This window comes from Hipposideros armiger, unplaced genomic scaffold (genome assembly GCF_001890085.2).
Source record: "Hipposideros armiger isolate ML-2016 unplaced genomic scaffold, ASM189008v1 scaffold_326, whole genome shotgun sequence".
Taxonomy (NCBI): Eukaryota; Metazoa; Chordata; class Mammalia; order Chiroptera; family Hipposideridae; genus Hipposideros; species Hipposideros armiger.
The window spans coordinates 1,136,481-1,161,248 of record NW_017731676.1 but is presented as its reverse complement, the minus strand read 5'-3'; the positions used below and the strand labels follow the sequence as shown (position 1 = coordinate 1,161,248).

General features: G+C 36.4%; 1 protein-coding gene across 11 annotated transcripts in view; it reads right to left on the bottom strand.

Moving 5' to 3' along the window:
- Positions 1-24,768, bottom strand: part of CACNA2D1 (calcium voltage-gated channel auxiliary subunit alpha2delta 1) — a 484,358-nt gene that overhangs the window by 365,538 nt on the left and 94,052 nt on the right. For all 11 annotated transcript variants that reach the window (XM_019660718.1, XM_019660719.1, XM_019660721.1 and 8 more), the window contains exons 2-3: positions 20,960-21,041; positions 6,763-6,879 (exon numbers count right to left, since the gene is read on the bottom strand). In XM_019660718.1, the coding sequence (XP_019516263.1) occupies positions 6,763-6,879; positions 20,960-21,041 (199 nt within the window). The remainder of the gene's footprint in view (positions 1-6,762; positions 6,880-20,959; positions 21,042-24,768) is intronic.

The following is a 24,768-nucleotide window of genomic DNA, read 5'->3' as shown; positions in this document are numbered from 1 at the left end:
CTCTCACTCTGTATAAGATTTGGTCAAATCTTATATCTAAAAACAGTCTGAGCTAATTCATTAAAATATCTAATCTGGGTTAAAATTAAAAGTCTAAGTTTAATTTAAAATTCATTTGTATCAAGCAGCGCCATTACTAGCTTGGCACTGCTCCAGGCTGACAAGCTTCAGGAGTTTAAGTTTAAGGAGTGTGGGGAACTTCTATTTCCTTTCTCTGAGCTTTTCTTCCTGATCCTATGCTGACCACACTTAGCAGCTCACAGGTGGTGACTTCAGCAATGGCGGTATGAGAAAGCTGGTAATGGAAAGCCCTACTTGGCTGTAAGTGTGTGCTGGTAACTCTCTGGGTTTGGTGGATGCTCATCACTGACTTGTTCCTCTCTTGGAGTGTTGTCCTGCATTGTTTGGAGATATCCACAACATCCAACTGCAATACCACATGTCTGGCTTCCATTTACACCCCACGCCTCAGTTCCCATTTGACCGTGTATATCTACCCTCTTTCTGCTTAACTGGCTTTGCCCCTGGCAGAACGCCCTATTGCATCAAGTCCAAGATGAGCTCCATCCCATAAGACCCACCTCTGCTTTGATCTGTGTGTAAGCTTATGCCCAGTGGAGTGCCCAGCAGGTGCCCAACTCACTCACTTTCATTGCTCAGCCACCAGGCAGGCATCTCTAGCCTCAGCACTTTATTTTTAGCATCCAGAGGCATGTATCAAACCCAAATAAATAAAGTAATCTCAACATGGCAAAACACACAGTGGACTACCTAGTCACTTCACCACTCAGACTCAATGGGAAATATATAAGCAATACAAGTAATCCTCTCAAGAACAGAAAAATTAAAGAATAAGCACACTTTTCTTCTGAAGAAACAAAAATAGCACAATATTCCATACGTTTTCCAAAATAATTTTTGTTTTGTTCTCTTCAATCTGGATACATTTATACCCTCTTGAAAGATTTTGGACTAATGGTACACACACATGTACACACACACACACACACACACACACAAACACACTCTCACACAGATTTTCCAATAGCTCTTGCAAATTCATACGTAGCTTAGCACCTCACTCACTCTTAGAACATAAGGATATTTTATATCTTATGTTTTTTTTCTCAACGTTCAAAAGGCCCTAGATTTATTTTTTTATCTGTCATTTTCTTTACCCACAGCAGACTCCTTTCACTTTTTCTTACTTTGCTCCCCCAAATTTTCAGTATGGTCCTCAAGACTACCATAGCCCCTCCTTCATTTTGTGCATATAATATCAGCTTTTACTTTATCAAGAGAAAAGCAGTCATCTAGTGTGACTTTCAAATTTTTGGTACCTGTAAATTCAATTACCTTTATTCATATTTAATATCACTTTTGTCTCAAATGAAAGATAGCACCATCTTTTCAAAGATAAATTGCATGACTCTGATATCTACTTTTTTCTGGAATTATCCTTCAACATTAATATTTTTTCTTATTTTCACAATTCATAGATTCCTTCCATTCTGTCTATAACCACACTTATACGTCCTTCATTCTCAAAAACAAACAAAAAAGTGTTTAGTAGTACTTCATAGTTCTCTTTCACTATCCAACCAAACTTCATGAAAACGCAAACAAATTTCTTACTTCCTAATCACTCTTTAACACTGTAGTCTTTATTCCATTCCATTCCAATATATTCTAATGAATCTGTTCTTACAAAAATAAACCAATGGTTCCTAAAACCCAAACACAATAAATTTTAAATTCTTTGAATCTCTGAAGAATTTCACATTTCTTCCTCCATCACTTTATCACTTCTTTGGACTATATTTTCTCATATTTCTTCCTTTACTTCTTATTTAAAATCTCTAGAGACAAATGCCAGAGATCTGAATTTTTAGCAGGCTCTCCAGGCACCGATGACAAACATGAACGATAGAGAACGAGTGGTCTAAGAGCTAAAGGCACATGAAACAACTTGGTTAAACAACAGTGATTTACTCCTTCCAGAAAAAAGAAAAATGCAATCCTATTTAAATAGTTATTTGAAAACACCTGCTATTTTGCTTCAATAGCTAATCATAACTGAATATTAAGGTTGAATTAAGAGTTGAGGCACATTACAGTATTTAGAGTTCCATAATACATTGGAGCAGTTTTAATTAAAGTGACCAAGACAGCCAGAGGGAGACAGAATACAACACAATTGAAACAGTGTCACAAGAAAAATTTGTTTATTATAATCTTGATCCTATTTTCTTTGAGCAAAATGTCTAGAGACCTTCATTAACTCAGCAGATCCCCCTAGCTGTGCTGGTTGGTGAACAATGAGACTACTTATTTCATTCGCCTCCATTTTTCAGAAGGCACCATTGGAGGTTGGGTTGTTTTGTTGAAAAGCTTTCTCCCATGAACAGTTCGTTAACACATGTAGATTTTTCAGCCTAGTTCAGGCTGAAATAAATGTTAATGGCAATGTTAGATGATCGTTTCTTTTTTGCTTCTAAACATTGTTTGATTTGAGATTGCTTAAGAATAATCAGTGTTAGCAGGATAACTATCATATTGAGCCAGTTTCTAAGACATAAGTATAGCAAGAAAAACAGTAAGAAAATAGTCATTTAGGTGCTACAGTATGTCTTGGAAATAAAATGGCTGAAATTACCAGTGTGGACTTAGAGGGAAAAAAACTGGATTGAAGATTGATGTCCAAAAATCAAATTCCACCACTACATCATGTTATCTGTACAAGTCTTGGACAAGAACCGTGGTCCTTTCTGAGTTTCCTCATTTATAAAATAAGAACTAATAGGTTTTTAATGTGTCTACTTCATAGGATTTCTGTAAGAGCCTAATGTATATCAATCATCAGAATCATAATATGTTTTTATATAGACACAAAAACAAAACAAAACTAAAAAACATTGATTTAAGTGCAAAAGTCTGTTTTGCTATCAAAGAGATGGTTTTAGGGCAAAACCAACTAAAATATATTTTTGATATTGATTTCTCTTTCAGCTCTTTCTAAGGCGGTTGATGGAGCAGATCAAAACACCATAGCACAATATAAGCATGAATAAAAAGTCAAAATAAATGCTGAAATTGAAAAAAAACAAAAAACAGTGGTTGGAGTAGTTTCAAATCAAACATATAAACAAATGCAAAATAAGCATAAAGCAATAAAATAACTTGTTTAGTTTTTAATCAACAGGCTATAAAAGATAGAAATGAAAATTTAATGTTCAAATATATAAAATTTGTGTATGTGCATGCATAATAAAATTTATCACAAATTGTAATCATTCCACTAAAAAAACCTCTAGTTCATTTCCTTTAAAAAAAAATAACTGAATTATCAAATATAAACTCTTAAGTAACTTCTTTAGTAGCTATGAGAAAACAACCAGTTCAATTCACTTCTTTTTAATAGATTTTTACATCTATAATACATTTTCAAAGGTATTTTATGTTGATAACCGTAATACCAAAAAATAAAGGTTTAATTTCTTTCAAATTCAAATAAAAATAATTATTTTCTATAATGTATATTTTACTTCATTAAATCATTTTTGAAAATGGCTAATTGATATATCATTCACTGAAAAATTCATAGCCTTCCAGAATATTCTATTACTGGAGCATCCAATTATTAATCTGAATGAATGGTAATTCACAGCATACTGCCTAGCACTAATTTCTTCCTCATTATGATTATACACTTCTTCAGGGCAAAGGATGTATTTGTGTAATAGATAGGAATGCAGATCTTGAAGCCAGACACACTGGAATTTGAATTCTCTCACATTCTTGCTACTCAAAGTATATATAGTCTTTGTACTGGGAGCATCAGCATCACCTGGGAGCTTATTAGCAATGTGGTATCTCAGGGCAGTTCTACTGAATAAATATTTGCATTTTCACAAGAGCCATGGGTGAACCATATGCAAGTTAAAGTTTGAGAAGCACTGGCATTGCGTATTAAATGTTTCCTTAACCACGGTCAAAGGAACCCTCAACTACCCAGTTTCTTCATTGACAAATGAGACTAATAGTGATGTCTAGAGCTTAGTATCATTGTGAGAAATTGTTGGATAATACTACTTAGTAGTAAACATTCAATAAGGTCTACCTAGTATTAAATTTTATCTACTTGAAATGTGTATATTCATGATTTTTCCAATATATTTACTTATTGAATAACATTGGGATTCCACCCAGGTAAATTAAAGCTTCTTTAATCCAGAAGTCTCCCTGAGAATAAGTCCACAACAAAAACAGAGGTAAATTAATAATGTCATTGTGCATTACTTTACAGTACAATGTAGCACCTGTTTTTCAATTAGCTTCAAAATATTCTTTTAAATAATCTGTCTTCTATTTTTGTGGAATCCAAAAGTTAAATGAAGAATTTAGTTTGAAAACAAACATAAATCTTTCTCCCTGACATAAAATCAAATTAATTCTACATTTAATTAGTCATTGTGTTTTCTGTATTCTGCCACTGTGCACTTAAGACAGTCATTTATGCCCCACAGGACTCAAATAATGCACCAGATGTCTGTCTAGAGCTTCAACTGCAAATGTTTTAGAAAAAAAGAAAAAGTCTCAATAGGCTCCCATTTAATCCAATTAAGACAAGATTTATCCTATCGCATTCTATGACCTTTTTTTAAGGGACTTTGATATCCAAATTACCTGCTTACTACATCTGGAGAAAAAATATAAGCTGATAAAAATCAATACAAATGGAATCATTTTCCACTGTCATTAACTATTAATTACTTAAGTAGAAAGCATCTTATTTTTATTAGATTAACTTTTATTGAAAACACACTTTACATCTATAAATAATATCTAACAATGATATTCACATACCCAAAATTGAAGATAATGCTTTGAATCATCCAGTCATGAAAGTTTATCTTACCATAAATTTCTCATTTATATATTTCTTAAATATTAAATGTTTCAACTTCTGGCAATATGGCATACCAAATATTTCAAAGGGCTCTCCTGTTACATTACAACAAGATCCAGGATATTTTAAGAAACATAAAGATTTGTAAGTGCCACAAAAAGCAAGGGAAATTTCTGAGTGCCAATGGTGTGTGTGTGTGTGTGTGTGTGTGTGTGTGTGTGTGTGTGTGTCTAATGTAGTAAGCTAAAAATCTGAATTGTGAGTGATAAGCAACAGGAAATTCAGAGTAACAATGCTAAGATTTGTAGAATAAAAGGAGTGAAATTTAAGCTCTGGCATTTTAGCTAACAAAGCATGTAGAAGAACTTTCATGAAGAAATTTTAAGACTGTATGAATGTCACAAAAAAATGTTAGACTACCATGACTATAAATAGAAAGACAAAATATCACAATATCAATTATTTCCAATTTGGTCTGAGTCTATGCAATATCAATCAAAATCCCAATAAAGATTTCCTTCGATAATAACATGCTGAGTCTAAAATTTAGATAAAATGTGAAAGTTCAAGAATACTCAAGATCCTTCTTAAGAAGAACATGGTGAGGAACTGGGCCTACCAGACACCTAGATTGATCACTGGAGCTCATAAGGGCAGGCAAGCTATTAATAAATGACCCTGGCAAAAATGGTTAGAAAAAATTTAATTTGGATTGCAGCCTAAAATTATAGGCAGATATTGGTTACAGGTAGATTAAATAAATCTGAAAGTCAAAGAACCTTTGAAAATAAAATATAAAAAGCACATTTATAACATAAGGGGAGGGAAGGATTTCTTCAAGAAAACACATACCCCCAAATACTAATAATATTTTAAGTTGGCTTTGGCTGTATTAAAATTAAGAAGTGTGACATTGCCACTTATTGGCCAGAAATGGCCCAATGGGGACTCATATTGCTAGTGAAGGTCTAAATTGATACAACTATTTTGGAAAACAATTGTCATCCTTTTGTAAAGTTGACTTTGTGAATACCCCACAGTCTAGTAATTCTAATGTCATGTATTGACCCTACAAATATTCCTGCACATAGGTACCATGAAACCTGCTCAAGAAAATTTAGTGGCACTGTTCTTAGTACCACCCACCTGGAAACAATGCAAGTAATAATTTATCAACTGAGAATAAATGAATAAATTGAGATATATCATCATAAAATAATATTTGACTGTCAATAAAAATTAATTAAAGCTAAGCACAAACATCCAGATATCATACAAACATAATATTGATGGAAGAAAGCAAGTCGCTGAGAACTATGTACAGTGTATGATTTGAATAAAGCTGGAAAACATGCAAACTAACATCTTGTTTAGCAAAACATATATGTGAGGCACGACCATTTGCTAAAGCAAAGAAGTAATCAGATACCTAGAGTATCATCAGCCACCTCTGGCAGGAAGGCAGGTTGATGGGACAGGAAAGTACCAACAGCTTTAAGAGTACTGGCAATACTTGTGGGTTTTATGTTGTGCGATAGATAAACATTATTATTATGCATCATGACATATATATATATATATATATATATATATATATGATGCACGTACCAATTCAATATACTATTCCTGTGTATTAAAATCACCTGATATAAACAACAAACATAATTAAAATAAGCTAACTAATTATTGGGTTCACAAGGAAATCATAGCTCATCTTTTATGAACATCCTAGACAAGCACAGTTTCTATGGTAAAGAGAGCATACAAAAGGAAACTTCCAAATAAAGCATGAAAAATAAATAATAAACAAGTAATGGAAAATAATAAAATGAGCATATCCAATTTAAACTCACCACCAGGGCTTTAGATCTGTTGCTGAGAAGTTTCTCGATATCCCTGGCTGCAATTTCCACCAGCTGGCGTGCATTATTGGGTTCTACAGTATACAAATCTTGGTATTTCTCATAAATCTGTGTGAACAGAAAAGAAAATTAATGAGAACAAGAATGGCGTATCTGACTTGCAAGTGCACATTAGAATGTACTTAAAGTCATAAACAATTGATCAGAAAACCCACCCTTCCCTTTGTTCACCTTGGTCTTTCTGGAGTTTAAGTATGTAAAAAATATATATACAAATATCAGTGTGTTAGAAGACCACTGGCTTGCCAAAATAGTGACGTCATGTTAACAGGCTGTAAAACATCTTGTAGTACAATGACTTGTATATGCAATTTTGTGACTTGAAGTTGTACCTCCAACCTCCAAACCTGGTCTTAACTGCCATCAGCATTTTAAAGAAAAAGCAAGGCCATTCTAGAAAACAGGAGGTCAAGCAGGAGGATGTGTGCAGTGAACAAAGGGAGAGGGGAGGGGAAAGCGATAATATATGGAGGGAGACTTCCCACTGTTTTCCCTCACTGCTGGCACTGAAGCTAACGTGTATGCTGCTAAACATGATGAAATGAGGGAGGGAGGGAGAGAGGGAGCGAAGGACAGAGAGAGAGAGAGAATATGCATCAATATAGAACCCCTGCTAAGGGTCATCCAGGTGACACAGGGAGCTTCATTTCACAGAGGAGTGAAGGTCATCAAGGTCTACATTAAAGTTTGGTTAAAAATGTAATAGTGGAAGTATTTATATTATCAAATTGAATGTTTTGTTTTGTGTTTAAATCACTGAATCAAACTCTACTGAAAGTAAGCAAGGCAGCAAAAGAAGAAATTCTGCAGTGCTGGCTCACATCGGTGCCTATGGAAGGATTTCCCTGGAGCGGCCTAAGATGCACCTGATTCACAGCACCTGTACTCCCCTGGCAGGAGAAGAAGCATGAAAGAAAGGCAGAGGTGTAGGCTGGGGGGCTCGCAGGGTGGGGACCAGCAACCATGCTTGTGGCTGGAGGGCTGGGCGAAGAAGGAAATCCCTTATGCCTCCAACAGATGGATGGCACACGCATGACTAAACCATCTTTGAAAGCCAGGGCCTGGCGGTTTTTTACCATCTTATGAGAAGTGAATCCAGGCACAGAGAGGAACCAGTTCAAGCCTGCTTTTCCTGGCACAACTCCAGGATTCTGTTACTACCAACAGGTTCTACAGCCTGGTCCCAGCTGAACACGGATGCTGCTGGGGAACACGGGTCTCAAATAGACACAGATAGATATGCTAACATTTATGTATAACAGAGCACACATCACTTTACAGAAAGTTATCATTTTTATTGAATTGATTAAAAATTAATAGTGTTAAAAGATTTAAAGCAAACTTTTACTCCTGAATTGTTTGACTTATTCAAACTCTGAGGTGTTTCCCATGCTTTGAATTTTGACCTTGTGGGTTTTCATTCCAGCTATTTCAGGCACAGTAATTTAGTCATATAAAATCCCCAGATTTAGTTTTATCCAGGATTCCTGCATATTACTGGATTGCTTGTGCTTTCTGCTGAGGGGCAGATTACTGAGCTCCATTTTAAAGACCCAGGTTATCTGTTACGAACTCCATCCAACCCAAGGCTCTCTCTTTCATTTCAGCCTAAGATGACATCCAGGAAACATGCTCTCCTGAATAGGTTAATTGATCAGGGTACAAACAGATAAACCTCAACATCACTTTAATTGATCCAGGATATTTAGTTCTTTGCAGAAAAACCAATATAGCTAATTGGTGTGAAAGGCAGTTGTGCTTTGAACCATTAATATGTTGTTTGCTTCTTTATGAAGTCTAGCCTCCTTCCTGTGGTATAGGGACTACAGTATAATTGAGACTTGGTGGAGATTAGTTCAGGATGCACAATATATACTGCGCATTATGTACTACAGATGATGTCATTTATTAAGTCACAACCTACATATGCCAGACACATTACCAGTGCTTTAAAGAATGAGAGGATTATAAATCAGAAGAAACAATGTAGCTCAGCTATATACATATCCTCTCACATATATATAAAATATTCTCTCAAAGTGTGTCTCTAGGATAATTTTTAAATGCTTAGAAAATTAAAAAGAAAAACAAGATCTAGTTTGCAAATAAACTTTAAATAAATTAAGTCGAGGAACTTTAATTCTCGATGCCAATGTAAATACCCCACTGTCCTTTTTACATATGAAACCACATTTGAAATGTTTTCTGGGTAATAAACATGAATAAAAACCATGTAACTGCCCCACCAAAAAAAGTAACTCTTGCTTCTGGTTTTAAAAAATACAATATTCTTTGTTGTTGCATGAAGTATTGTAAATCTCTCAAAAAGTCTCCTGGTAAATGTTTAGTAAACAGTTTTCAGAGTAGAAGGTTTCACATGTATTTTTAACATAATATACTATTTTCATAATATATACATTATAATATATATAGTATTTTCTGCCACTAAAATAAACCACATTTCTACAATATTTAACATGTTGCCAAGCTCATATGTCTATTTTAAACAGAGCCTTAAGTATCTTTTCCTTAAAGAATGACCTGCTTTGACATTTTATCCAATATCTTTTCTGAAAGAAAAATATCATGGCGGGAATAATTTGAGTTTTTGGCACCAGCCAGAGCTGTATTCAGATCACACGTCAGCTCCTCACATGCTGTGTGACACTGCTACCCTTTCTTCTGCTAGATGGAGTGCAGCACATAAAGAGAACCCCAGACAGGATGTTTTCCCTCCTGACTGAAAGACGAATATGCTTTCATTTTTCAGTAGTTCAAGTCCTCTCCCTGCCATCATTGACACAAATTCTGACAAAAGAATACTTGTCACCTGTACATATTTTTTCTTACAATTTTAATTAACTGGCTTTAATGTACTTTCCCTATTACATCGACAGACCAAGTTTTGTGGTGATGACAAAGAGAACATGGTTTCCCTACCTCTTTCCCTGAAAACCTCTTTCCAAGTCTCTTTGCTCTAATTAAGTCCATAGTTTCAAGATAGTTTTCAGAATACTACATTTAAAAATAGCTTTAAATGTAATACCAAAAGATGGCACCACTCTGATATAATTGCTTACTAAACACACCTAAAGAAATGTTTCAGAAATCATAATCCCATGGAATTATGGGATTATGCCATGGAATACTACAGATACCCCAGAGATGCTTCCTGAAAGTTAGATAGGCTTCCAAGTTTTGGATGAACTAGAAGATTATATTAACAGTCACTTTCAAGCAGCTACTCTGCACCACTCGAGGTATTGGACATACATTATCTCCTGTACTCACTTTAGGAAACCTACAAAAATACATTCAATTAACCATTGTATTAATGAGAACAAGGGGTTCAGGCATTGGAATATCAGTGTGGAGGGGGTTTCAGTCCCATTTCACATCATAAAGGACTAAGCCTCTCCCAGAGCAGAAGGTGAAATGGTAACATGGCACGTTTAGGAAAGTGAGTCTACGATGCCACTCTGCCAGGAATCTCCCTTGGCTTCAGCAGGATACAGGGGGAAATGGAAAAGCCCCCTGGGATAAGCACGAAAGGAAGCTAAGAATTAAGGCTCTGTATGTTTGCTAGGAGACTGCCTCAGTGCAGGACCCAGGGGATCCCAACGCAAAGACTGAGGGATGGACAGTGGAAAACAGAGGTGCAGCTCAAGGGTGATGGTGAAAACCATGCAGAGCTGAGGGTCCCTATGCAGGCTGAGGAGATTTGTGCAAGTTCTTAGCAGCAATTACCTTCAATATCTATGCCAAATGAACAGAGGAGAGCAAATACACTAGATTTTTGTCACATAAGTTTTCACTCAGATCCCAAAGAGCAAAGTCAAGAATGTTATAGAATACTGAAAGGGAGTCTGAACTTGAAATTTATTAAATCTATAATACCACAAAAGGCTCTTCTGAACTGAAAGAAACTAACCTTGAAATGGCAAGACTAATATTTTTCCTCTCCTGGAAGAGAAAATGGCAGCTCATGAGTAAATTAAGTTTCCCAAAGAGAAACAGGGTCAAATTTCTGCATATTAAAGCTTAAATATATAAATTTGACAACTCATTTCCTCAGTATGTATATATTTACTTTCCTCCCACTTATCCAGGAACTTATCCTGGATAAGCAATCAAAAGCTCTGCCATGCCCACAGCCATCTTTTTTCTTTTTTTTTTTTTAAACAAAGTTTATTGGGGTGACAGTTGTTAGTAAATTTATATAGGTTTCAGGTGTACAATTCTGTAATATGTCATCTATATATCACACTGTGTGTTCACCACCCACAGTCAGTTCTCCCATCACCATATATTTGATCTCTTTTACCTTCATCTACCACCCCTCTCCCCCTTTAACCTCTGGTAACCACTAAACTATTGTCTGTGTCTATGAGTTTTGGGTTCTTCCTGTGCTTGTCTTGTTCCTTTGTTGTTTTCAGTTTTATATCCCACATATCAGTAAGTCAGACAGAAAAGGTCGAGAGCCACAGCCATCTGTTTGAGGGACATTTCTTCCCTCTTTGACAGTCCCTGATGAAAGGAGCCCAAGAAGTTTACTTACAAATGAGTAGCAATATTCTAATGTATGACCTTGCCCTTGGCCCCTGACTAACTGCATCAGGACCTATCAGACACAGGAGCAGCTAACTGCTGAATCAATGGCTTGTAAGGAGCCAAGTACAGAAGACGTGCATAAATAATAGTACACTGAACAAATTGGATTGTCTCACCAGAGGATGCCGGTTGGATGGATCGAGAGCAGAAGCAGCAGCAGAAGTGAAAAGACTAGTGGAAGGAAGAGTATTCAGACACTGAGTGACAGAGCTGATGGCCATGGTAGGCAGAGCAATGGCCTCCCAAAGATATCCTCCTCCTAAACCCCAGAATCTGTGAATATGTTGTTACACAGCCAAGGAGAATTAAGTTTGCAGATGAACTTAAGTTTTGCTAAACAGCTGAACTTTACGAGATGATCCTGGATTGTCTTGGTGAGTCCAATATAATCACAAGTGTCCTTAAAAGTGGAAGAGAAAGATGTGACTATGCAAGAGAAAACCAGAGAGATGGGAGCATGAGAAGAAAGTTTCAAGAGGACAGAGATTCTTGCCAGTTGTGTCCATGGGACAGCCCAGCACGCGGAGCAGGCACTCAATGAATGTCGGTGGCATGAATTAGTTAACAGACACTGAGACGGGTTACTGCATCAGACTTTACTGGGAATGGGAATGCTGACATATAACAAGTTCTTCCTTGTATTTGAAAATCAATATTTATTTTGAACCTAAAATTATAACAGGCTATGTAAGGTTGTATGCAGTTATATAATGGAATATAAATAAATGCCTAAAAATAATTAAATACACAATTAGGGTAATGATCAATGTGGACATTATTGGTGCTCCAATAAAGATGTACAGAAAATTGTGCTTTCAGAATTCAGAGGAAGGTAAAATCACATGGGCCATGAGAGCCAAATTGATGAGATTATAGCCACACTTTGGAGTAAATGTACATAAACAAGGGAGGGAAAGAATTAGAATGTGTGTAATACAAGAAACTATTGGGGAAAAAAAAAGACTAAAAGGGTAGTAGGTATATAGTTATGAAGAACTATAAAATTCAGAGTATTGGTTTGCACCTTATTATGCAGTCAACGCTAAGCTTTGTAGACTGAAAATACCTAGCTCAGATCTCCTAGTGCCTACTAAAACAAATAGTCATAGAAAGAATTCAAAATATAACATAGGCTTGTTTATTATAAGCAACATTCAAACATATACATATTCACATGCAATTATATACATATATACACATGCACATACGTACACATATATAATCGGTCATATTCTCAAATTTATACTGCGTACTTTTCTGATGATAGCTACATCAAACTGGCATTCTAACATTTAACTCAATAGCTCAGTAATACTTTCCCTACTCCCTCTTTCTATTTGATATGATATACCTTTTTAGCTGGGACAGTATCACGTTTCAGATGGGACATTAGGAAGAATATTTAGGAACAATGAAGTCAAAATTGATGAATCTTCCACAGCATACTGCTACTTGCCTTAGCTCCTGTTAACAAGAATTTGATGGTGTCACTTTTGAGCAATATAGTCAGGATGAAGTAGGAAGAGAACCAGTGAAAACCATAACATGTAAACATACCTGTTCACTCTCCCCATTCTACACTAGGAACAGGCGATTATATTTAACCAGAAATACCCATGAAATACTAGACATCATCCTTGGAATAGAGAAACTACACTAAAACAAAGATTAAGGTAAACATGAAAAAGAACCATCGCAAGAAATTCTTCATTTTTAAGGTTGAAGATATTTCACACATCAAGTAAATTATAAGTTTTTCTTTAAGAATAGTTAGAATTAAAGAAAGAAAAATATTAATATAGGTATAAGAAGCTACCTACTTTTTTAAATTCCAGAGACAACGTAATAATCTAGCCTCTTTCCCTTTGCATACCTGGAAATGTATGTGAATTGTGTATGTATTTTGACCAGAAAATTCATGTGCAATTAAAAGTGAGAGAGATCATACTAGATTCCATTAAAACTAAATTAAAAAATAATTAACCATAGGTCTAGTGAGCTGCTTGTTTGTCCCTAACCCCAAATGACCTGAATTCATTTCACTACCAACAAAAAAATTTTAAAAAGCAGCACAGTTAATTTGCCCTTAACCATCTTAGTAGCAAATGGCTTTTCTAAAGAAAAACTGCTACCTATCAATGCTGACATACGATTTTACCAATTTATAATCATTTAAAGAATTTCATATAGTCGTATATTCTTGCCTCAAATTCTTCACTCTCCTAGGGCAGTTTTTCAACCTCGGTGATAATGACATTTTTATCAGATCATTCTTTGTTGTGGGGCGATATCCTATGCAATGTAGGGTGTTTAGCAGCATCCTTGACTTCTATACACTAAATGCCAGTAGCGTTTGCCCTCCCACCCCACCTCCACCCCAGCTATGACAATCATAACTGTTTCCAAGAATTGACAAATGTCTCCTGGGGGATGAAACTGCCCCTGGCTGAGAACTCTGCTCTCTATATAAAGACATTAAAGGCATCTTCAGGAAAAAAAGAAAAAGAAAGAAGAAGCTATGTGTTGTATATTCAGAGTGTACAGTAGCAAATAATGGTCTTTTATGGCATCCATCTTCATTTTCCAGAAGAAGCTAACATTTGACTACGTCACTTCCATGAGTTTTTAGCGTCCCTGTCCTCTATGCAGCCTATAGGCAAGGAGAGAGCACAGTTGCTCTATGTCATTCTCTCTGTAATTAGTATCACCAAGCCATTAGATTGCTACTTGGAGAAACAATAAATAATAACTCATACCTCAAACACCAGCATAACTTAAGAAAGTGTTCATTATTGATTGTTAATGGAACAGATTGATAAGGTAAAAAAAATTAACAATCTTCCACTATTAATGTTTGTGAAGTAACAGTGCTTCACATAAAAACATGTTAAGAAAACACTGAAATTCAACATAAGATTAGAAATCCCTTAGAGTTTATTTTACCCTATCTTTGAAAATGAATGTAATTAACCACTGTTAAAATGAAAAAGAAAAACAGGCTTCTTTGAAATCTCTAGTGGGTAGGTAAAGGTTGTCCATACTCTCTATTGAAAGTACATTCTGCAGTCAAAATTGATTTTTCTCTACTTAAGGGGGAAAATGTGCTTCATTTCCCTATAATAATGATCATCTCAAGTTGTCTACAGAGTTATGGTAACTGACTTAGCTATATTTCATCATTGAAGGTGTAGTAAGGCATTTCTGAACAAAACCAAAATGTGAAATAAATAAGCTATATTTGAAAAGTTTTTATATCACTTGTATAAAGTAGTTACATTACTTTTAAAAGTAATTATATTACTTCTATAAAGTAATATAAATATAAAGCTATTTGTTAAAAAGTAATAAGCATTTAACTTTTCACAACCTCTAGTACTGTTTTCACATTTTATATTGTATGCCCCTCTACCCCCACACATTGCTGTGAGGAAGGGAGAGTGTTTCTATCTATTTCACTTGACAAGCATGTAAAGGGAAATCTACTATTATCCACCTACTTAGCAGCATTCCCGAGAGGGGAAAAAAAATTCCCACATTTGTTGTTGCCTCTGCATCTTGCTGATTCCCTATTTATAACCACCAATGATTAATTACGTTCTGCTTTAGAGTATCTTCTTTCGCAAATAGATTAATATATTAAATTCTCTACCACCTAGAAAATGAATATTCTATTTACATAAGATGGCATGACCACAATGTCAAAGAAAAAGCATCAGTCTGTGAACCCCACAAGTTACTAATGAAATTCTTCACTGAAAACCCTTATGTAAATACTAACTTAATTAAGACAACTGAATGCACAATACACAATATTTAGACACGTTTCATATTTATCTCTTTGAGAGCATATTGAAATATGAAGGTACTGATTTTAACAATACTTTAACTTATGAAATCACAACGGTGAATTAAAGCCAGAAAGTTCTATGACGATGCCATTGTACAATGATTTTATCTTCAAAATTAAACTTCCAGGTAAAAAAAAAAAAATGAATTCACACACTTATAAAAAATGTTTGCATACTCTAGCCTAACATGTTAGAAATCCAGACAAAATTTCCATTCAAGAAAATAGCCTTATGGCAGGAAGTTGGCATTTCAACTCTCCCAGAAAACTAGAGGGATATAATAACCTCAGTTATCAAAAAGTTTGGATTCCCCTAGCATCCTTCATTATCAGACGACACAAAAAATATTGGAATGGAAACAGAAGGGACGTATGGAGCAATGTCACATAATATGGGTGAAGATTTCAAAATGAACATGTTGTTAGCACTACAGGAATACCCACTGTACCTTACATAGAGACACAAGATGAGCCTGGGAGGCTAACAAAGCATCCAGAAAAGCTGGAGGAAAGACCAGACATTCCGCCTTGGAGGGGAAAGCAGCAGGGAAGAAAACGTAGCCAGGAGGCCTGGGATAGGTGTGATGTCCAAAGGCTGCGAAGTTCTAAGCCCTCAGCCATGGAGAACAGAAGATACAGAGTAAGTCAGGCCTTGACTGTCCCTGGGCCCCAGGGCTAAGCTTAGGGTGAGGCAAATGAGGCAAATGAGGCGCCTAGGACACAAAATTTCAGGAGCTAATCACTCCCTCTGAGGGTTGTGCAGGTTTATGACTCTTAGCGCGGTGCCTCCCTAACCTGTGTGCCCTTGCTGCATCATGGGCCTCACCTCAGTCCAGGTTCTGCTGAGCCCCTGCCTGGCACCTCTCCCCTGACAGACAGAGAGAGAGAGAGAGAGAGAGAGAGAGAGAGAGAGAGAGAGAGAGAGAAAGACCTGTTTGAAATGAGGAGAAACTCTACCTCTTTCAAAATGTAGCCTTCACATCTGCTTCCTAATACCAAGTATGTTCCTCTTAGAGATCAATGGGTTACTGAAGACTTAAACAACCAAGTGTAAATCATAATTTAGCAACCCCTTCTTTTGTAATAAAGAGGAGGCTGTGAGAAACTCTTGGATTCCTAAAGAGAAAGGGGGAGGTGTGAAGACAATAGTTCACAAAGGTGGCAGCAAAACTCCCCATGACTATAATTTGCTTACATTGTGGTTTGCTGGCCCCAGGGCAGGGTCAATCAGGTGTGGCAACAGAGGATTTCTGACACATTTGCAGAGTTGTGCTTTCTTTTAACATAATAACTCTTCATAGACTCAGAAATCTATCTTGTAGAAGGCAAACAGTAGTTTCTATTCATCGATTTATTTATAGAAAACTTTTTCAGGAAGCACCATTACCTGATAATTTGGATATTGGTCAAAATTTAGGTGTATATTTTTCAAAAAATACTTTATCAACCAATTAAATGAAACAATGATCGCTGGCCAATGTTCATAAAATTAAAAATATTGTTTTCAGGAATATTAAGAACACTTTAATTTTTAAAAACGGTATCTAATTTTTTTTAATTTATTTTTTTTATTAGTTTCACGTGTACAAAAGTGCAACAGTTATACTTTTTACCCCTCAAAGTGATAACCCCTCTCCCCCAAAAAACAGTATCTATTAATATATGATGATTAACCTCTCCATTTGCCAGCATGGTAAACAAATGAATGTGTGTATATGAGTGTGTGTGTGTGTGTGTGTGTTTGTTTAAAATAAACTGTCTTTTATAATATTCTACAATTCAGATTGTTTCAAATGCATGTATGTTTCAAAATCTGGGGATCTTTTTAATTTTGTCTTGATCTATAATGTTTAAAATATGTAAACACGGCTACTATGTAGTGTTAATATTCTTTAATACATTTTTAGATATAGCTCTTACAAGGACAGTATTCAAATAATACATATCAGTGGAAAACTGTTACTTATGTTCTGCTATCTGTTCTCCCCCTTCCACTCTGATACAGTTGGCATATGGCTACTCAGCTAAAGACCATTTTTCTAACTCCCTTCTGGTTAGATGTGGCCACATGAGTAAGTTCCAGTCGCTGGAATGTGAGCAAAATGCCTTACCCTTAAAGTAACTGGGTATCTGTTCATCTAGTCTCTTTCCCTGTCCATGATGGCTGGCAAATAATGACAACTGGAAGAATCTCTTTGGGTTCAGGAATTTCACATGCTGACAAAGAAGAGCCAACATGCTGACCCTAAAATGTTCACCTCTAGACTGTGACACGGGAGAAAAACGCATGGTTGACTTATCTCTTTGTTACACTGGCTCAGCCTATACTCCAAATAATACAACAAAAGAATGACAATTGCTGAGTTCTGATTACAGATGGATACATATTTTATATGGATTATGACATCAATCTCAACAACTCAATGAAATGAAACATCTTGGCCAGACCACAAAGTTATCAACTGGAAGAAAATCAGTATATTTTCTTCAGGTGGAAGACCATAAAGACAAAGTCAAGAAAAACAACTTCCTGTACCATTCTTAGTAATTCTTTCAATAGATAAACACACAAAACCATTTCTGTGCATATCAATGATAATGGAAGGTTCTAAACTCTACATGTAAATTTACATTTTACAGTTTCCTTCTATGCTTTCTTTCTTCAAAGAAATTCAAATAGAAATATTCAGGACTGGATAACTGGTAGCAAAGTTTTGGCTTCTTTTAATTTATGTATTTTATAAAAACATCAGGGGCATAACCAGATATGTTAACCTGGTACCTAATCAGGGGCCTGCTTACTTTCTCAAAATACAAGTAGCAATAGAAAAAGGTAAAATAGTAACATATATTCTAAAGCATAACAAGATTATTCTTTTTAACTTTGGAGTGACACCCAATTTCATAGTTCAATAGCATAGAACAAAAACGTAACCCTGCAATTGATTCATGCATATTAAATATGATGTTCACTTCACAAGGTTGTCCTGAGAAATAATAAGATAGTGAAGGTGAAGGGCTTAGTACAATGCTTGAACTAATGAAAAACAAATGAAGTCCTTCAGTTGTATTTAAAAGGTTCAATATATTAAATACACCAAGAAAAATTTTAACACATCATCTCTTTCCACTAATTTTATTTCTTTTCTTCCGGCAATTATTTCATCTACCTTGTGGTTGAGCACATGCAATTAATGGACATGTTATAGTCCAATAAATGATTAGATAATGGAATAATTCACTAGGACATATCTTAAAACATGAATGTATCAGGGTAATAGTACTATTTAAGCCTATTCACGCTTGATCTTTACAGAAGTTAGGCAGGTAACGTGGGCAAGATCTCTCATTTATAAAGCTAAAATATTGAATTCATGCAATAATATTTATCAACTTTCCTTGAGTTAATATTTTATGATGCCATAAAGCAATTTTCATCAATTGGAAAGATGTCTTATTTTAGCTATGTTGCCTCATTACAGCTGCTTCTGAACCATCATGTAAAATGCTAGTTTTCTGCTGTGAAGCCTGTAAAAACAATTGCATTAAATAATTTCGGGTGAATCATCATTTCCACAATAATGAATTTCAATCGAGGAACCTGTTAAATTCCTCCATTTATTCAATTTTCAGTCCTCGCCATGTATCCAACACCCCCAATCTCAGCTTCAAGTTCACTCTCAACTCTGGCATCCTTCAGTCAGTCTCTGGCTGTAAGTTCCCATGGCCAAAAAGAAACGTGTCACTTGGCCCCACCATGAACCTTGTCTCTAGGAAAAGGAGAGCAGCATATGGATCATTTATCTCTGTAAAATGACGTTCTTCATGTTCCCTAACATTTAAATTATTTTTCTAATAATGAAGTCTGTTCTCTCTCCCTTCTTCGTTGCTTAATATAGAATTCTTTTAATAGTATACTTTTCTGTCACTGTAATTAAGTACTTGTCTTATAAACAAACAAAAAAATCATCGTGGGTATTTTCTTTCAACCTCTCCTTTCTATTCTGTTTTCCTAATTCAGACTCGGCCATTTACTTATTTAACAATATTTATACTGTTCTTAGTAATCTATACATCACAAAGCATAGTGGAAATCAGGTGAGATGTCTTTTGCTTAATGATTCACTGCAAAAAGCAGATTCAGCAAGAAGGGGTTCACATATTTACACCAAAAGTAAAATTAGGTCAGCCAAGAAGGTAGTTTTTGAGGCTGAAGAAACAATGGAGGAGTGAAGGAGAGCTCCCAGGGGCAGTTTATTTTTAATCTCAATCTGTCAATAAAGAGAGTAATATAACTTCTAACCAGAATTTGTCCATTCTCTTTACATTTTTTCTCATTTCATAAACACCATCACTTTCATAAAAGCTCACTTATATCTTACACATTTTCATATTCTTATTAACTTTCCCACAATAAATCATTGTGGATGGCAAGTACCAGTTTAAAGGACCTTTCAGGAAACTTTGTACCCAATAATAATGGATAGTTTTGATTAGCAACATGTCAGTTCTCTAAGAAGAGGAACGGTGTCTCTGTCAACCCTTGGTAGACTGCACAGTTTTGGGACATACTATGTGTTGACTAGAATTAAATTTGATCATTGTTATTCACAAGGAACACCTTTTATTTCCAAATATATTCTGTATCTCACAGATATTTGAGTTTACTCAACATGCTCTTAGATTGAAACCTACAACTGTTTTTACATAGAGTTTCTGGAATAATTTTTTTAAGGTACACATTTGGTTAATCAGGTTTCCTTATGAATTTCTATTAATGTATAAAGTAACTATGAATTCTAGTTTCTCCCAGAGAGAAATGTTCACATATAAATATTCATATATCACATATTAAATCGCTTTTATGCCATTTCATCTCATTAACCCATCATATTTTTGGAAAATAAAAGGCTTCATTACATCACTAAGAATGCAAGATGAAAGTACTTTCAAATTGTTATATTACTTACATTGAAATGGAAGAAGTGAGGCTCTAAAGAAATGACATTTCATTTTTAATTAATCTTACAGAAACTATATTGCAAATGTTCTTACTCAAGTGAAATAATCTATTTAAGATGCTATATAAATATTTATATTTTGCTATCATTTTCAAAAATCATTTAAAAGTGACTTTCATAATCATTTCATAAATCATAAGAAAAGCCATATTTTACAATGACTCCTATTCTAGCACCAAAATCTTTATTACCTATCTCAGTGACTCACTCTAGTCTCCAGACATGGCTATAATCACTTTCCAACTCCTTTTAAAAATAAAATCTATATTCAAAGGATGAAGAAGTGTTCCCACTGAGGATATTCAAAAGAATCCATCACAGTACTTAAAGTCACCACTATGTGAGAGATTATAAAACAGCCTGAAGAACATCCCAATTTAACATTTAGGGGTGTCTGTACCACATGGACTCATCTAAGTGAGGGCTGTATGTAAACTATAAAGTGTGGTGAGAAAACTTTATTAATTGTTAAGGATGGTGTTTCTTTTTCACAATAACTAGCGGTACCAAGGGTCTCTCTCAGAATTTCACTACCAGATCCACATGAGAAATCATATCCTAGTTATAATACAGAAGCATAACTTCTTAGAAGATAGAACATTGAAATGAAAGGAAAAAAAATTAACAAGTTTATTTGGGTTCTACTCACATCAACAAGCTGACTGACGCCACTTGCTGTTTTCGCCAGTGTGACAAGGTCTTCTTGCATCTTATCAACCCATGACTTGATACTGCAGAAATTAGAAAGATAATATTCTATCACATCTCTGACAAATTAAGGCCACAGCCATTTTGTATCTATTATGCTGCAAATAATTAATTAAACTGCCTTTAAATCTTTCTTCTCCCTCTTAGCTCTCATTATGTCCACCTTCCCATTCCACTTTCAAATTCCAAACCCAATGAATCATTAGTATAAAACCTCTTCGAATGCTGAAATACCATCAAATCAAAGAGAGAAAAATGACACAGATGTCTTGTCCAATATAAGGCTAAACATTTGCTTATTTTTTATGAAAATTCCATTTAAAATTGGTACACTGAATATTCTAAACTAAACTTTATTCTTTCGCTTGCAAGTCTTCTGAATATAAAACTAAGGGTGTGTTAAGTGTAGAATAGTTTTTAAAATGCAACAAAATATGAAAAATATTTTTAAATGTCTCTTACTTTCATTACCCAGGGATAACCACTCAACATTTGATGTATTTCCATTTAGTCTCTTAAAATTATTTCACATCGTTGAAAGCATATTATGTAAAATTTATGTGGGTTTTTTTCCTGAGGTCATATGATAAATACTCCCACGCTATTACATGTACCTTATAAACATTTTATTTTAATGGCCACTTAGTATTTCATTACGTCTACATTTCATAATATACTTGACCATCCTTGAAAAAAAATATTTAGGATATCATCATCTTTTAACCATTACAATTTACACTTCAACAAATAGCTTAGTGCATAAAGCTTAAGGTATTCCATTTCTATCGCTAAACTCAGATTTGGAATTACTGCATCAAAGCTTAAGTTTTAAAGGAATGGTTTTGAGCATTAAAATTATGATTGAAGGATTTAAGTTCAAATCCTTTTCAGATATATACTTCAGAATAATGCAATGGAGACCTTAAAACACAAGCTATGGATGTTGGGACATTTTAGAAAAACCTAAATCAATGGCCTATCTTACCTTTTCCAGGCATTAGAGACATTATTAACTACTATACAATTTTCCCCAGTTAAATCAATATATTTAACTTACAATCCTTCCATGTATTCAATTTATTCATCCTGTTATAAAAAGTGTATAGTCTTTTCTGCCCATGTGCATATAAGAAAGCACTGGTAAGGGCTGGCCGAGTGGCGCGTTGGTTAGGAATTGGCTTGGGACGCCAGCTCTGAGCAGCAGGGCCCTGGTTCAGATCCCACAGTGATGCTGTGCCCTCAATAGCTAAGATGGTGAACAACAGCTCAACCTGGAGCTGGGCTGCCTTGAGTCGCCGGTGACAGCATAGGCTGCAGTGGGGCTGGCCGGCAGCAGTTGTGAGCTTTTGTGACCTGCCGTGAGCTACCATGAGCAGCCGTCCAATAGCCGGCAAGTGACTGCCTCACCCGAGAAGAGTGCAATGATACTAGCAACATGGGCCAGTGAAGCAACGTCCTCCACAACTAGATTGAAGAACAAAAGGAGAGAACTTGTCTGTTCCCCTTCCCCAATTCCCCAATAAAACCTCTAAAAAAAAAAAAGAAAGCACTGGTAAGAAGGATAGATGATTTATTTAAATTGGAAATTCTCTGTATATCAATGTGAGATGTTCAACTGTCTGTTGCTTCTTTATCCAACTTCTTGAAATTTATTAATACTAAACATTTTCCCTCCTTTAATAGACCACGTCCGAGAGTGATGCAGAATAGTGGTGTTTTATTTTTTAAAAGTGGGGATCCAAGATGGCAGAGTAGATAAATGCTGTGCTTACCTCCTCCCATGGCCACATAAATTTATAAGTAAATTATAGAACAATCACCTGGAGAAACATCTCAGTCTAGCTGAACAGAAGTCCTATAACTAAGGATACAAAGAAGAAGCCATGTCACGACTGGTAGGAGGGACAGTGAGGCAGAATGGGCCAGCCCCAAACCTCAGTGTGGTGGGTAAGAACCAGGAAGGATATCTCGGCCACGGATGGCCCACTTGGAGAAACAAGGCACCTCAGCCCCACACTGGGCTCCCCAGCCGAGTATCAGTGCAGGGAAGAGGAGCCCCCACAACATCAGCCTGTGACGAACAGTGGGTACTGTGACTATCAGGTGGGAGAGAATGCTGTGGGAAACCCAGGTGTACTTTTAAAGGGCCAGGGCACAGGCTCATTCACTGGAAGGCACTAACCCTGGGATACAACAGAGGGATGGTGACTAAGGAGGCACCATAGAGTACAAAGAGAGACTAACTTGTATGGATTCAGGGGAAGGAATAGACAGACAGTCGCCATTTTCCCTGTGTAGAACCTATCTCTCATGCAGCCGGCAGGTGGGTGCCATCTTTCCTGTGTTGAGCCCTCACACATACGGTCAAATCTGAATCTGATTGGACTGGAGAGTTCCTCTCACTCCACCATGGTGACTCACCAAACTCACCCAATGCTGGAGGCACTTTCTGCAACCCATAGCCAACCCCCACCCAGCACACTCCAGGAGGCTTTTTCAGCAGCATACAGCGGGCCTCAACTTGTGTGCCCTGAGAGGTACTTTTGAAGCCAGAAGCCAGCCCCACACATGCTGTGCTCTTTCAAGGACAACTCTCAGGGGTCCATGAGCCCCAGGCAGGCAGCAGCTAGCCTCGGTGTGCTCTAAGACTTCTACTGAGTAGCTCCAAGTGCATCACTGGCACCAAACCAGAACCTACATTAACCTAGTGAATATCACTCGTCCCACCCTGGTAACTCCCTGAGACCCTGCCTCACCCAACCCAGACACTACACAAGGCTCTATCAATTCCTGAACCTTAAGGGAGGCAGAAGGCAGCAGCAGGCCTCGGGGTGCCCTAGGATTTTGCTGAGCTACCTCAGGCCTGGTACTGGTGGCAGCCAAGCTCACTTCACAGCATGGCCTCTCCCATGCACCTCCAAGTGAAGCACAGACAGCAACCAACTGAAGATTACTTTCTAGATCCTACCAGACAGTCCCCAGTGAAATACAGTCAATGGCTGACCTTGACCAGCATCAGAGCATCTCCTGAAAGGGCCCTCACTGAACATTACCAGAGGTCAGCTTTAGACCACAACAGAGCACCACCCAACTAGCCCCAAAAGCGGCATACACAAAGGACAGTCTAAGTGGGCACCAGAGCCCACTGGGGTGAATCCCATTCCATGGAGTAAACCCCCTGCACAATAGCCCATAAGCTGTGGATGTGGCCAAACCCCACAGCCAGTCAGCCTGAGGGTCAGTCCCATGCAGTAACATGCCAATAGCAATGAAGGCTCAACTTTAACAGGAGAGCACAAACAACCCACACACGGACATACCTGGAGGACCTAGTGCAGGTGACCAGACAGACTGTACAACTGGATCTTACAGGACACCAACTAAATTAAATGCCCCCAGGCCAAGACTGGGAGATGCAACAGATCTAACTAACACATAGAAGCAAACACAGAGAGGCAGTCAAAATGAGGAAACAAAGAAATATGTACCAAATGAAAGAACAAGAGAAAACTCCAGAACAGGAGCTAAACTAAATGGAGGTAAACAACATACCAAATGCAGAATTCAAAACAATGGTCATAAGGATGCTCAAAGAACTTAGTGAGACCTTCAACAAAGAGATAACAAGCATTAAAAAAGACATACAAATCGTAAAAAAGAAACAGTAAGAATTGAAGAATACAATAACTGAAATGAAGAACGCACTAGAAGAAATTGCCAGCAGACTAGATGAAGCAAAGGATCAAATCA